At 36.6% G+C, this 15083-nt stretch overlaps 1 protein-coding gene across 3 annotated transcripts in view; it reads right to left on the bottom strand.

The window, feature by feature from the left end:
* The window catches only part of Intu (inturned planar cell polarity protein), a 101153-nt gene that overhangs the window by 69315 nt on the left and 16755 nt on the right, over positions 1-15083 (bottom strand). For all 3 annotated transcript variants that reach the window (XM_074041146.1, XM_020156180.2, XM_074041147.1), the window contains exon 3: positions 3376-3461. In XM_074041146.1, the coding sequence (XP_073897247.1) occupies positions 3376-3461 (86 nt within the window). The remainder of the gene's footprint in view (positions 1-3375; positions 3462-15083) is intronic.

The following is a 15083-nucleotide window of genomic DNA, read 5'->3' as shown; positions in this document are numbered from 1 at the left end:
TAATCTTCTGCCTCACAACAGGCCTAAAGACAACAAAGCCAACCGATCATGGACTGAAACCTTAATCTTTCCTTCCTATAAGTAGATTTTCTCAGGGATTTGTCACAGAATGCAAAGCTGAAAGGACATGATACAAGAAAAGAACCTGCTACAAAGGAACACAAGTTCTCTTCCCAGTCCTAATCCTGCCTCCATCAAACTACTTAGTTTACATGGCCTCAGGGAAATGACCAGTAATGATTTACTGTTTATTCCCCCTTTCAACACTAACAAAGTAAGAAAAAATGTGGTCTAATATGGTTTCTAGTGAAAAATTTTTTTGCAGCAGCAGTAGCACTGGGGTTTGAACTCGGGGCCTCACACTTGCTAGGCAGGAGCTATAGCACCTAATCAAACAAACTTAAATTATCTTTTATATAGATATTATACAGATTATAAGATACCTTTTATATTTATGACATTATCCTAAATGCAATTGCTTGTTCATCAGAAAGACACAGCTATAATACTAATTCTACTAGTAAAATAAACATACAAATAAATAAATACATACATGTTTACACTCAGGAGAGAATATTAGAAAGAACTATTCTAAAATATTAATAGTAGGATATCTTCAGATTATGGGAGTCTAAGATTTTGTCCCTTAGAATTTTTGTATTATGTAAAAGTTCTATAATGAACATATATTATTTTCATAATAAAAACCACACTTTTTTCTAAAATAATATAAAGATCTTAACAATATATACTGATGATAGGATTATAAAGTTTCAAATAGACGAAATCCCTTTGAAATTATATTAGGAAGTCAACACCATATTGGAGTACAATATAGTCCCTCAATATAATAACTTAAGTCAGTTTTTCTTCCATTTTCAAAATAAATTTGTTTCTCCATTTTGGCAGATGTGGCACTTGAGTCACAAGTGCCACATCTGCCAAAAGTGGCTCAAGCAGTAGAACTGAGACATGAGACCCTCAGTTCAAACCCTAGTACTGCAAAAAAAAAAAAGAAAGAAAGAAAGAAAAGAAAAAAAAGTTACAAATCATGTCATCTAAAAACAACGTATCTTTTAATTCAGAACCACACAGCAAGATGGCCAAACCTCTAGAGGCTAACTGGACAAACAGTAGACGCAGAATGGTTCCTACCACACACTTCATGAGGCCGACACATGGTTCCCACTGCACACTTCATGAAGCAGACCCATGGGTCTTACTGCACACTAATGAAGTATGTTAATTGTGGGTGAACTGGTCTGAAATATTCAAATCCTTATTTCTGTCCTTTTTTTCTGTCAAATACACACAAATGAATTTGCAAATGTTAAATATAATGCATCTCTGCAGTAAACATAAATGTGGTTGAGCTTTGGCAATATTGGCAGTACACCAAAATTGACATAGGCAAGAAAGAGGGAGCCCCCATCAGACTGATATGTAGTCATAGTATTTGGCTGGTTTAGCTATTAAAATGCTATGATTCTTCATCACTTCATTAGTCTAAGTCTCTTGAGGGATCCTAGTACCTTGGCCCACCAAGGATCCCTTATATCTAGTGACTAAAGGGGAAAATAACACACTGTGGTGTCCACTTGATAGTTAATTGTGGGGAGCGGAGTATGAGAAGCCTGTAAGAACTTGAAGCACATCTATGCCAAATAATCTGCAGGCTGAGTTGGCATGGTCCCAGCGGCAGAAGGGGGTGAGAGCAAAATGCAGCATGGCTACTTTTCCTAAGATGTTTACGTTTAGAGAGTAGTGATCACAGGTTTCTCCTATTACATCACACCCCTCCCCAGATCTATTGCTCTCCCTCTTTGTTTGCCACTGTATATAAAAGACTTGCTGAAGGGGGCTGGCTGCTTGTGAGGTTGGCTGCTTGCTTGGGATGGCTGCTGCTGACTGCTTGTTAGGCTGCTACTGATGACGCTGCTACTGCTGCTGCTGGTGATGGTGTGTGTCTGCGAGTCTAAGGACAGAGGCTTTAGGAGTTATGCTACAGATGAGAGGAAAGATGGGACAGTGCAAGTCTGAGGACTGAGACTTTAAAGAATAGAAAAAAAGTAAAGTTTTAAAGAATAGAGAAAAGAAGCAAAGTAAAAGAAGAGAAGAATAGAGAAAGGAAGTAACGAGGCTGTTGTGTGTCTCTATCGAAGCACCCAGCACACCTGACCCCAGCTTTGTGCATGTTGGTCTTCTATATTTTGTCCTTTCTGCATCTCCAGTCGCCCCCCAGTTAGGTTCATAGGACGGAGCTTGCGTGGGTCACAAGAGTTAATATTTCAATCACTATCTTGTCTCCACCTACATCCCCCCTATCCATTTCTAGCCACTGCTGATCCCTGGCTACCAGTTATTCTAGCACTTTCATTTAAAATTTGTAAAGAGAGCTAGATTTACAGAGCATCGCGTGCGCGCGCGCGCGCACGCGCGCACATGTGCGTGTGTGTGTGTGTGTGTGTGTGTGTGTGCTCACCCAAATGCACATGTGCATGTTTAAGGGAAGACAGCATGCATAACAGAAATCTTATTTCTTAGACAATGGGGAATTTCATCTTGGGCTTTATTTCAGGCTCTCAAGTCAGATATCATTAAGAATCTGATACATCAGGGATTTTGTTCTTCATCCTGACCAATCCAAAAACTACTTCATCCTCTTACTGTCTGATGGATCCTCTAACTTCTCTAAAGCACATTATCTTCCCAAGAAAAAGAGAAAGCTAATTCCTGATGCTAACAAGAACAGAACAGTTCTAATTGAAAGGTATAGAATTTTCAAAAAAAAACTGAATATCCCAAAATGTCATCTGAGATACAGAATGTCAATGTTTATAATACCAAAGTGATTTACAGAAGAAATTTATTTTTATCTACAATTAGTGAAAAATAAGTAACTAAACAAAAGTTCAGAAGAAAGGCTTAATTAGATAACAGAAAAAAACAGCATAATTAAAATTCTACTGTTTTTAAAATAAATAAAACCATATTTTAAAAAGCGTATAGCAAGAATGATTTTAATAAGTCAGAGAACAGAAAATTCTATGGCTGTTTAAAATGACTACTCTAAGGAGCTAGATTTCATCAGCACACATTGTAGTTATAATGGCAAGTTGGTAATTATATATTTTTATTATTGTTGCTGTTGCTGCTTTTCTTAGGATTTTTTTTTTTAGGATGAGATTTATTTGTAAAAATTTTCCTCTCTTTTAAAATACCTCAAAGCTAAAAATATTAGCTAGAGCAAAAATTTCTTAAATATCTAAGTACAAATGTAAGTCACCCATTATGCATGATAATTTTCAGAATTTTGGAAAACAGTACAAAATGTCTTTATTTTCACTACAAAATGCAGAAAAAGAATATCCACACCTGGGTAGGTCCAGGAATGTAAGACAGAACTCTCTCTATGTTTTCAGAGGTCACATCAACATCATTCACAGCAACAAGGACATCACCTAAAAGCAAAATAACAAAAGACAGATGTATAAATATCCAAAACCCGAAGACATCTAGAATTGAAACATTCAAAAGCAGCTATTCTGACTTCCTCAAAGTAAAATGGAAAGTATGATACAGATATGCACAGTCTTATCCAAGTTTCTACAGTACATTAGTGACACAGCTACCCACCCAACCCTATCCCCTTAATGCATAATACTGCCCAACATCTCACCATAATTAACTACAACCTATGAATATTTAAAAAGATGAGTATTCCCAGTCTTGATGTAATTGGGAGGGTATGTAAGCCCAAAGGACACGTAGAAAATTTTTAGCATAAACCAAGTATTGCACTTAACAAACCACTTACACCACAGTGAAAAAAAAATCAGCTAAAATTCTAATTAAATCCATGTGGTACATCACAACTCAATATACTGTGGTGTTCACTGCTAGTACTGATTTGTATCTACATACAGTTCCTTGCTCCAAAGATATCAACGATACGAAAATACACAGCATGTTTCAGTGAAAATCTCCTTTTCCATGGCTATTCACTCTTCAGATGTGTATGTTTATCAAATTTGGTGATAAAAATCAATGTTAAAATGGAAATTTACTTTCAGAACACAATTGAAAGTAATATCAAAACACCAGTGAGTGTGTTAACAGAAACACAGATTTAGGTTATTTTTCTTATCATTTCAAAATATATCATTAGGAAATTAACCAAATAACCACATGCCTCTATTCCTTCCACAAATATGTGTAAAGCACCTACTGAGAAGCAGGCATTGCTCTAAGCATTATGTGTAGAAAATTAAAAAAACAGAGACAAACTCTACCCTCGTAAAGCTTACTGTTCTTTGGAGAAAATGGGGAATAAACATGTATCTAGGTATGACAGTGTGGTACACAATTCTCCATGGGTCTTTCATGTTTCTGTACATCTTGCAAGCAGAGGCACCAAGTCTTTTTTCTCTTCTGTCTTTTGAAGGACCTCTGTACAGTGAACAGCCTTGGATGACAGAGACAGTGTCTCCCTCCAAAGCAAAGGTCAAGTTCACTTACTATACACAGTGTAATAAGGATGATGTCTTGCTCAATATCTTCTTATTCACAATTATTTAAAAGACTGGTGTTTCCTCAGTGCAAATTTCCTCTCCTTTAATACAAACCACTGTGAAGTGTCACCTGGGCCTCTTTAGGGTTGGTAAACAGATGAAATCTTTGATCCTCTAGGTACTGCTGTTTCTCCCTTGCTTCCTTTCTCTCCCTGATGCTTTATTGTATGGATAAAGGGCTCAGTGAGCAGGAGGAATTTCTTAGTCATCCAGCTGAAGGCTTACAAAGGCTATTAGATGCACAAGAGATGCTACTGAGTTGAGAGTTACAATTATGGCCACAGAGTTATTATGACAGCCAATCACTGCAGTGCTTTGGGCAAGCTGGGAACTTTTCTTTCTTTCTCCACCCCTCTTTGCTTGGTGGTACTGGGGTTTGAACTTAAAGCTTTGTACTTGCGGGCAAGCACTCCACCATTTGAGCCACACAACCCAGAAGCCAAGAACTGTTCTTGGAAGAACTTGCTGAAATAAACTTCTGACTTCACTTCCACTAAGAAAAATAAAATGCTCCTCTAATTCCTCTTGAGATTAAACAACAGTACTGTACTAAATTCTTATAGTTGTTACGATTTTTTGACCATTCTAATGCTGGGTTTTATTCTCTATAGATTATGTTATTCTTAGAGCACCTAAACAATCAAACTATTTTAAATTTACTACTTTAAACTAAAACTCCACTGAATGATGTCCCAAATGGCTTTTTTTCCTCAAAACCAAATGAATACATTTCAATAGCTGCGTGTTGTACAGAGTACCATCTGAAAGTATCATGTCTAGCCAGGTGCTGTAGCTCAAGTCTATAATCCTAACTACTTGGGAACAGAAATCAGAAGGATTGTAGTTCAAGGTCAGTCCATACAAAAAGTCCATGAGATCCCATCTCAACAGCTGGGTGTGTTGGCATGCCTGTCATTCCCAAATATAAGGAAAAGTGGTATGCCAGATCAACCTAGGCATAAAGTAAGACCCTACCTCAAACATAACCAACACTGCTGGCAGAGTGGCTAAAGAGGCAGAGTGCCTGCCTAGCAAGTGTGAAATACTGAATTCAAACCCCAGTACCTCCAAATAATAATAATAATAAAAACCAACAAAGTAAGGGCTGGCAAAGTGGCTCAAGTGGCAAAGGACTCTAGCAATGGTAATAACAATAATGGGTATAACAATGCTGTTATGATTTTTTTTTCAGCTCCAACCTCTATTCCTCAACTAAAATATGTGGGTACTATGTGATCACACTATATGTGAGAGTCAGTCTCTCCCAATTGGTCACTATAGAAGTCCTTGACTAATGTAACTCACATTTGTAAATATTCAGAACACTTCATTAGAAGAATATCACATTTTCTGAATATCGTATTCCCTAGTGGTAGTGGATAAGCAACTAGTGCAAGATTTTTACTTCTTATTAAATTATAAAATAGTATTACAGACATGTTAGGAAAATCATTGGTGGCCCTAGTACTATAATTATGGGTATTTTTGCAAGTTAGGATTAGTCTTTACTATGTTCACTCAAATAAGGTATAGGAGGTTTTTATCCTTTTAAACCTTTCAAGAATAAGAATTATTGTGCTGGCATATGGTTTATAGAATTTAATTTTAATGGTCAAATAACATCTTAAATTATAAATAACTATGCCATTTGACATTTTATGCTTTAAATTTTTTAATGTTACTTTTTTTCTGTTAAGGGCCAGAGAGAAAATATTTTAGGTTGTGCTGGCCATATGGGCTTTGTGGCAACTACTCAATTCTGCTGCATTCATAGCTTGAAAGCAGCCACAGACAACAGATGAATGGGGCTGTGCTCCAACAAAATGTTAAGATGGACACTGATATTGGGAGTTCATATATTTTCCTTATAAACTATGATGTACAAACATGGTGGTGGGTCTAATGTGACCTGCTAGCTATAAATTGCTGATCTGCTTTAGATTATGTTTTAGGATTAAAAATGCACTGAATAGGTTAAATGGTACCTTGCTGTAAATTAATACTTATTTCCAAATTACTTGTGAACAGATAAAATAATTTTTCCCTTTTTTTAATTTAAAGAGAAATAAATCCTTTAGCACTTTCTCCCACTATTGAAGTGAGCAACATGGCAAGTCAAAGAACCCTCAAATCGAAATCAGAACAAGCTTTTATCAGTAACTGGCCATCTGCTCTTTGTCCCCTACCTGTAGAAGGAAGTAATTGCACCAGGAGCTCCCTGGAGAAGCCTAAAATCGCTAAAATCCTGCCTCTTCAGGCCCTTTTCTGTATTGTTGGGTCAAGTATCAGCAGCAAAAATGTGGGAAGGAAATGGGGAAGGGGGATTAGGGAGACCCAGTAGAGTTACTGGGTTCCAGTAACTACAGATGGGGAAAATAAAAATATATACCAAATAAAAATGAAAACTATTAAGAGAATAAAGCCATGCATTAGGTGTCGTTCATAAAACACAAGCCTATCTTTTTTAAAAAAGCAACCAAAATGCCTATCAACAATGGAATGAAAAAATAGTGTGCATAAAATGGAATACTAGATAGGTGTGATGGTGCATGCCTATGATCCCAGCACTTGGGAGGCTGAGGCAGAAGGATCACAGTTCAAGGCCAGCCTAGGCTACATAATGAGCTCCAGACCAGCCAGGGATATACAGTGAGACCGTGTCTCAAAAAAAAAGGAAGTATTTCACAGCAACAACATGGATACTTATAAAATCTGAGTGAAAGAAAAGACAGAAGAGAATATATACCATTTAGTTCCATTTATATAAAGTTCAAAAACAGGCAAAATTGATTGTGTGGCTAGAAAATTTACAGATTACCTTGGACGGGTGTTAACTGACTGTAAGGAGGCAGCAAAGAGCCTTTTAGGTACTGAGTGTGACTGGGAGGTAGTTACACAGGTAAATACATGCCTCAAAAACATTAACTGTGCACTTAGGATCTGTGTACAGTATGAATGGATGTTATATCTCAATCAAAGATTTTTAAAAAATAAACAAAAATCTTCAAAAATTGTAAAAGAGAATCTTAATACACCAAGTGTGTCTTATAAAACAAATCTATTCAGTAATCACAGGTTGAGACCATAAGGTATACAAAAAGAGCTTGAAATAAAAACTCTATTCTTCCTTCATCAGAAAGAATCTGCAGAGGAACAGGTATCTGGAATATCAACGTATGATGCTCCTAACCCTGTCCCTTCTAATATTCAAAAAAAAATTAAGAATGAAATCACCAAGATGATACACAGCTTCCACGACGCTAGTGAAAAATGAACTTCCATTTGCTCTGGTCTGGGAATGGGAGCTGGCTACAAGAAGCCCTGGAGCTCTCAGATGACTGCCAAACTGTAAGAGAAACTCAGAAATAGAAACATAAGAAACAAAAATGAAAGTCTTCCACAGCAGGAACAACAAAAGTAGCACACAAAAAAGGCAAAAAATCCTCTAAGACCCCACAAAGAAGAATGAGAATAGGGTTCTGCTGCCTTGAAAGAAAGGAAGGAGACAAGTCACTGGGCTTGCTCTCATAAATGCAGTCAGTCAGTGAGGTGGCAAAAGGGAACTCTAGGACATTATCACCAGCACAAAGCTTTCTTAATCCTGTGAGAGCTCACCTTGCAGTTCAACCACAGACCATAGTGTGAAACATGACTATCAGAAATCAAGCAAGAAATTCATAACAAAGCAATCCTTGAGCAGAACCCATGATGATCTTAAAACAGTCCCTTCTTTTTTTTCTAAAGTACATAGTTTTTAAGATATGTAACAATCATAAAATTAAAAATCTGGAAAAGTAGAGAAAACAATCACCCATAATGCCCCACACTAACGTAATATTGCCAGCAGTGGCTATATTTATACTCACTTTTTTTCTTCTTCACATTCTTATTACAAAGTTTATTCTTTGATCCTGTAAGTGCTTTTTTAATGAGCTAAACACTTTGCTATGTACTAAGGGGGGGATGAAATATTCATTTTACCTTTTTTCACTATAAAAGTTGAAATCATGAGCCTTATTTTTGTAATTTTTTTACTGATATTTCATACATATGTAAAACACAAATTATAGGAGTATAATGACTTATACAGTATAATGAATTATTATAAGGTGAACACATCTATGCAATCACACTTAGGTTAGAGAGTAGCATCCAAAATACTACTTGCACCCTGTGGTTTTCATGAATGAACCACCCCAAAGGTCCATATGTTAAAAGGTTGGTCCTTAGGGTAGCACTACTGGGAAGAAGTAGAATTTTTAGGAAAGAAGGCCTGAGAGGTCCTGAGGTCATTAAGGGGCATGCCCTTGAAGAGAATTCTGAGACCCCAGTCTTTTCTCTTTCCTGGTTCGTAAAGTGAGAAGATTGTTCTACATATGTTCCCACCAGATAGGCGATGCCAGCCTTGCCAGAGGCTGAGGCCCAAAGCAATGGAGAAACCTGATCTTAGAGGAGAACCTCTAGAACCAGAAGTCAAAAATAGGCCATTTTTCTTTATAAGTGAATTGCCACAGGTAGTTTGTTATACTAATGCAAAGCTGACAAACACATATTTCCTACCATTTTCTACCTTTTGTTCTCCCCATAGGTGAAAACCGTTCTGACTTTTACCATCTTAATTTTATCAGTTTGTAGCTGGCTTTTGCTTAACATTATGATTATGAGAAATATCCATATTGTTGCATGTAGCTATAGTTTATTTTTATTGCACATAGCATTCTATAATGTCGATATTCACAAAATACTTACCTGCTTACCTATTGGACTGACCTCACTTTGGATGCCTTCAATTTTGGACAAAACCACTAAGAACACTCATGCAAATTCTCTTCTATTACACTTGTATTTTCATCTAGAAGAACACCTAACTCATAGGGAATGTTTATGTTCAGCTTTAGCAGAACTACAGCAGTTTTCTCAAGGGTTATCCGAGCAGTATACAGGAGTTCCCATTGCTTTACATCCTCTCTAGTTATTATTACTCACTTTAGTTTCAGCAGATCTAAAGTGTGTGTAGTGGAGTCTGGACTACAGCCGAAAGACAATCCCAAATACTGTAATCCCAAATGTTGAAATACTGAAAAATCAAAACCCTTAAAGTCTAAAGTTCTAAAAGATCGAGATCCCAAAAATATAATTCTGGAAAAAATAATTTTTAAAAATTCCCTAAAAGACATGCGCTTGCATTTTTAAAAAGGGATGTGGAATACATAAACACCTGACAGGACACTTCACTGACCATAACCGAATAAAACAGGCAATAATGATAATGTGTTTTTGCAACATAAACACTCAAGTATACCAATGATAAGCACATGAGTGTAACATTTAAGAGCAGACAAACCATACCCACAAAAAAATAGGTCAAAAAGCAAAATATATGCATGCGTATCACTGTGGTTGTCCACAGCTGTCCACCCAGCTGTATAACTGCACTCATCTGAAATACTATGATAGACAGCTGTTTTTTTGGTAAGACTGATCAAAAACTACAATGGGTTACCATCACATATGCAGTCACTCAAAGAGATGAGATCTTTATCTTTTACAAATGCAGATGTACGAAAAGACATCTCTTCATCCACTAAGGAAGGTTCAATGTTTTTATGTCCATATGTAATGCTTGCACACCAAGTTAACAGAAACAATGCCCTTCCTTAGAGTGAAACCTGCAAAAACACACAGAAAAAACTAGAACTCTCTCAAAGTGTACACAATTTATACCACCAGTTTTGGAAATGATGCAAAAGTGAAAAGCATACCATAATGTTGACACAGTGTGTGTGTATGTGTGTGACAACCAAAGAAAGAAACAAAAACCAATGAAAGTTAAAAAGAGGATGGGTCATATGAAAAAGTGTACTGCAGGAACAGGTCACGGGTGACTGCATGGATATTGTGTGTGAGCTGACTAACTCATGGTCACTAACCATACAGTGAAGTCTTGCATCACGCTGAATAGCGGCTTCTTTTCCTTAAGAGCATGATTCTCCTTGGAGCTGACGTTCATCTTCTCTGTGGTGCTGCTCTTTTTGAAATTTGATATGTACCGACATGAGAAATCCTAATAAGATTTCCCATCTTCTGTACAATGCACTAGTCGTTCTGAGTAATGAATCCACTCAACACACACTTGCATACACACTACAAGTTTGGCAGACACAGTACAGATGATTGAACAACAGAACCATTGCCTGAGTGTCTTCTTTTCTTGCTGTTGGTAGTGGTGGTGTTTGAGACAGGGTCTCACTACATAGCCCAGGCTGGCCTCAAACTTGCAATCCTCTTGCCTGAGTCTCCAGTGTAGAGACTACACTACCATACCCAGAGGCACAAGTGTCTGTTTATCCTACCATGCACATAATTGCTTTCAAACTAATCAGTAACTGTACTGGCTTCTTCAAGCAAATGAAGCTTTCATTCTTCAAAAGCTGCTGGAATTTTATTGGCTAGTGTCAATGAAGACAAATGACACATTTTTAAACTGAACTTTTTGTCATGCCATATTGCATGGCCAATACTTTCCACAGAATTTGGTTTTTACCTTTCTTATGTAGCCTTTTTGTCTTTTCATGTAAAAATTATTTTTATTATTATTTTTATTAGCATGCATTAATTACACAAAGTGAGGGGTTTCATTGTGATACTTTTTTACTTTGATCATATTCACATCCTATATTACTATTTCTTATCTCCCTTCCCCCCTAACCCATACCACTTTTTTTAACTTTCTTATGGTTTTTTTTTTTTTTTTGGTGGTACTGAGGTTTGAACTCAGGATTTCACACTTGCTAGGCAGGTTCTCCACCACTTGAGCCACACCTCCAGCCCCTTTTTACTGTAGTTATTTTTTAGATAGGGTCTCGTGTTTTTGCCTGGGATCACGATCCACCTACCTACAGCATCTCAAGTAGTTAGGATTACAGATGTATGCCATCATGCCTGGCTTATTTGTTGAGATGAGGGTCTCACTTACTTTTGGCCCAGGCTGGCCTTGAACCATGTTCCTCTCAAATCTCTTCCTCCTGTGTAGCTGGGATTACAGGCATGAGCCACAGCAAATATTTTCAAATGGGTTTCATCATGACCTTTTCACATATACGTACAATGTACTTTGATCATATTCTCTCCACCTCACCCTTTCTTCTCCTTCTCCAACTACCAATGGTTCTTCCCTCCCCTCAAACAGTCCCAATTTTATTTCATGTCCTTTTTGTTGTTGTTGTTTTAGATCTAGATTCCACTTATGATAGAAAACATGTACTATCTGTCTTTCTGAGTCTGGCTTATTTAGCTTAACATGATGGTCTCTACTTCTATACGTTTTCCTGCAAATGACATAATTTCATTCTTAATGCTCTATTGGGTACATATGTATCACATTTTCTTAATCTATTCACTGATTGATGTGTAGCTAGGCTGCTTCCATAGCTTGGCTATTGTGAACAGTGCTGCTATGAACATGGGTATACAGGTATCTCGACTGTATGCTGACTTACATTCCTTGGGGTGTATGTATATGCTAAGAGTGGGGTGCAAGATCATACGGTAGGTAGGTCTAGTTTTAGGGTTTTTTTGAGGAACCTCAATACTTCTTTTCATAGTGGCTGCAATAATTTACATTCCCACCAACAGTGTATGAGGGTTCCTTTTCCCTTCATCCCTGCCAGCATTTGTTGTTTGTTTTCTTGATGATAGCCATTCTGTCTGGGGTGAGGCTGAATCTCAGTGTCATTTTGATATACAATTCATTTATAGTTAAGGATGTTGAATACTTCTTCATGTATTTATGGGCCATATGTACTTCTCTGGAGAAGTATCTGTTCAATCATTTGCCCATTTATTAATTGTATTTTTGTTCTTTTGGCATTAAAATTTTTGAGTTCTTTATGTATTTTGGTTATTATCTCTTGCCCAATGAATAGCTGGCAAAGATTTTCTCTTTATTCTTGTGACTGTCTCCTTTGCTGCGCATAAGCTTTTTAATCTGAGGCAACCTCATTTGTCAATTCTTGCTCTTATTTCCTGAGAAACTGGAGTTCTATTCAGAAATTCATTGCCTACATCTGTATCTTGAAGGTTTTTTTCCTTCAAGTAGTTTCTAAGTTCTGAGTCTTACATTAAGGTCTCTGATCCACTTTGAACCGATTTTTGTACAAGGCAAAAAACAGGGATCTACTTTCAGTCATCTACATGTTGATATTCAGTTTTTCCAACATCATTTATTGAAGAGGCTGTTTTTTCTCCAACTTATGTTCTGGGCCCCTTGAAGAGAATCAGAGAGCTGTAGGACCATATAGCCTGTATGTGTCTCTCTGTGTGCAAATATCAAGCTGTTTTTGTTACTATGGCTCTGTAGTATAATTTGAAGTTAGGTATTGTGATACTTCTAGCATCACTCTTCTTGCTCAGGATTGCTTTGGCTATTTGGGGTCTTTTGTACTTCCATCTGAATATTTAAGTTGTTTTCTTCTGTGAAAAATGTCACTAGAATTTTGATGGGGACTGCTTTGCTACTTTGCTGAAAAGTATTTTTCAGATCTAAGAGTTTTTGGATGGAATCTTTAGGGTCTTTTAAGTATAGGACCATATCATCTGCAAACAGGAATAATTTAACTTCTTCCTTTCCTACTTACATACCTATATTTCTTTCTCTTGTCTTATTGCTTTAGCTAAGAATTTAAGCACTATATTGAGTGAGAGTGGAGAGTGGAGTGGGTATACCTGTCTCCTTCTTGATTTCAGAGGAAATGCTTTCAGTTTTTCCCCATTTAGTATAATGTTGGACATAAATTTGTCTTACAGAGCCTTTACTATGTTGAGGTATGTTCTGCCTATTCTTAGTGTCTTCAAGACTTTTATTATGAAGGGATGTTGAATTTTGTCAAAAACCTTTTTGACAAAGTCTTTTTGATCATTTATTGAGATGATCATGTAATTTTTGTCCCTGATTCTATTTATGTGCTTATATTTATTGTACCATTCTCACAATTCTGAATGAAACCAAGTTGATCATGGTGTGTAATCTTTTCAATGTGTTGTTTTTATGCCTACATTCATCAAGGACATTGGTCTACAGTTTTCTTTTTGTCTTCATCTAGTTTTAGTATCAGGGTAACACCAGCTTTATAGAGTAGGCTTCGAAGCATTCCTTTCTTTTCTATTTTATGGAATGGTTTGAGGAATACTGGTGTTAGTTCTCCTTTAAAGTTCTGGTAGAACACACCAATGAATCCATCTAGTCCGGGCTTCTTTGTTGGGAGACCTTTTTACTATTACTGTTTTAATCACACTGCTCTTTGCATGCCTGTTTAAATTCTTTGCATCTTCTTGACTCAATTTAGGTAGGTCACATGTGTCTAGAAATCTATTAATTTCTTCTAGATTTCTCAGTTTAGTAAATGGTCAAAATATGCCCTGAAAATCCTCTGAATTTCATTGGTATTTATTGTAATATCCTCTTTTTTGTCTAATTTTATTAATTTGGCCTTCTCTCTCTTTTGGTTAGTTTAGCCCTTTTTTCCATGGTTTTGGGGATTTCAGTTTTGGGTTTCAACATTTGGAAATTATGATTATGACTGGGAGATTTTTTTTTTTAAATGATGATTATTTAATGCTTTAGACTTTTGGAATATGATTTTTGAGTTAGGTTTTTTTCAGGATTTCAACATTTGGGAATATGGCATTTAGGATTGTGATTATCAGCACTATAATGGTTCCTTAGGCAGTGGTATCTATTGTGGAATTTGTATTTCTCTGATGAGATTCTTGTGCACTATTTGACTGGGTTGTCTACATCTTTACTATTGATTTGCAGTGCTTTTTATACAAGCCATTGTCAGTTATAAGTGATCTGCTTTATTTCGGGGTTTTTGTTGTTGTTTTTTGGTTGTAGGAGTTTGAACTCATGGCTTCACACTTGCTAGGTAGGCACTCTACCACTACAGGCATGACTAACCCTTTTTTTTTTTCTTAATTATTTTTTAGGTGGAGTTTTTGCATTTTTGCCTGAGCCAGCCTGGACCACAATCTTCCCACGTATGCCTTCCTGCATAGCTGGGTTGATAGGCACTTGCCATCATGCCCACTATTTTTTTGCTGAGATGAAGTTTCCTCAACTTTGTGACAAAGATGGCCTTGGACTAAGATCTCTACCTCCTGAGTACCTGGGATTACAAGCATGAGCTACTACACATGGTGGAGGTTTGTCTTTTGACTCTTATGGTAGTGTCTCTTTTTGAAGAATGAAGTTCTTAATATAATGTACAAGTAAACAATGTTTTATTTTGTGATTAGGGAAGTTTAACAAATCTGTCTTGTCTTGAACACATTCTCCCACATTATCTTCTAGAAATACGATTCTTTTGTCTTTTATATTTAGATGTACTCCCTACTCAAAATTGACTTTTGTGTCTAGTGGGAAAAACTAGTCAAATCTCTCCCTTTTTTCCTACATGGATACTTTTTGAGACTCTCCACAGTGTATGTATATTGATCTCTTACATGTAAACT

This window comes from Castor canadensis, chromosome 9, assembly GCF_047511655.1.
Source record: "Castor canadensis chromosome 9, mCasCan1.hap1v2, whole genome shotgun sequence".
Lineage (NCBI taxonomy): Eukaryota > Metazoa > Chordata > Mammalia > Rodentia > Castoridae > Castor > Castor canadensis.
This window is presented reverse-complemented; position numbering and strand designations above follow the sequence as displayed.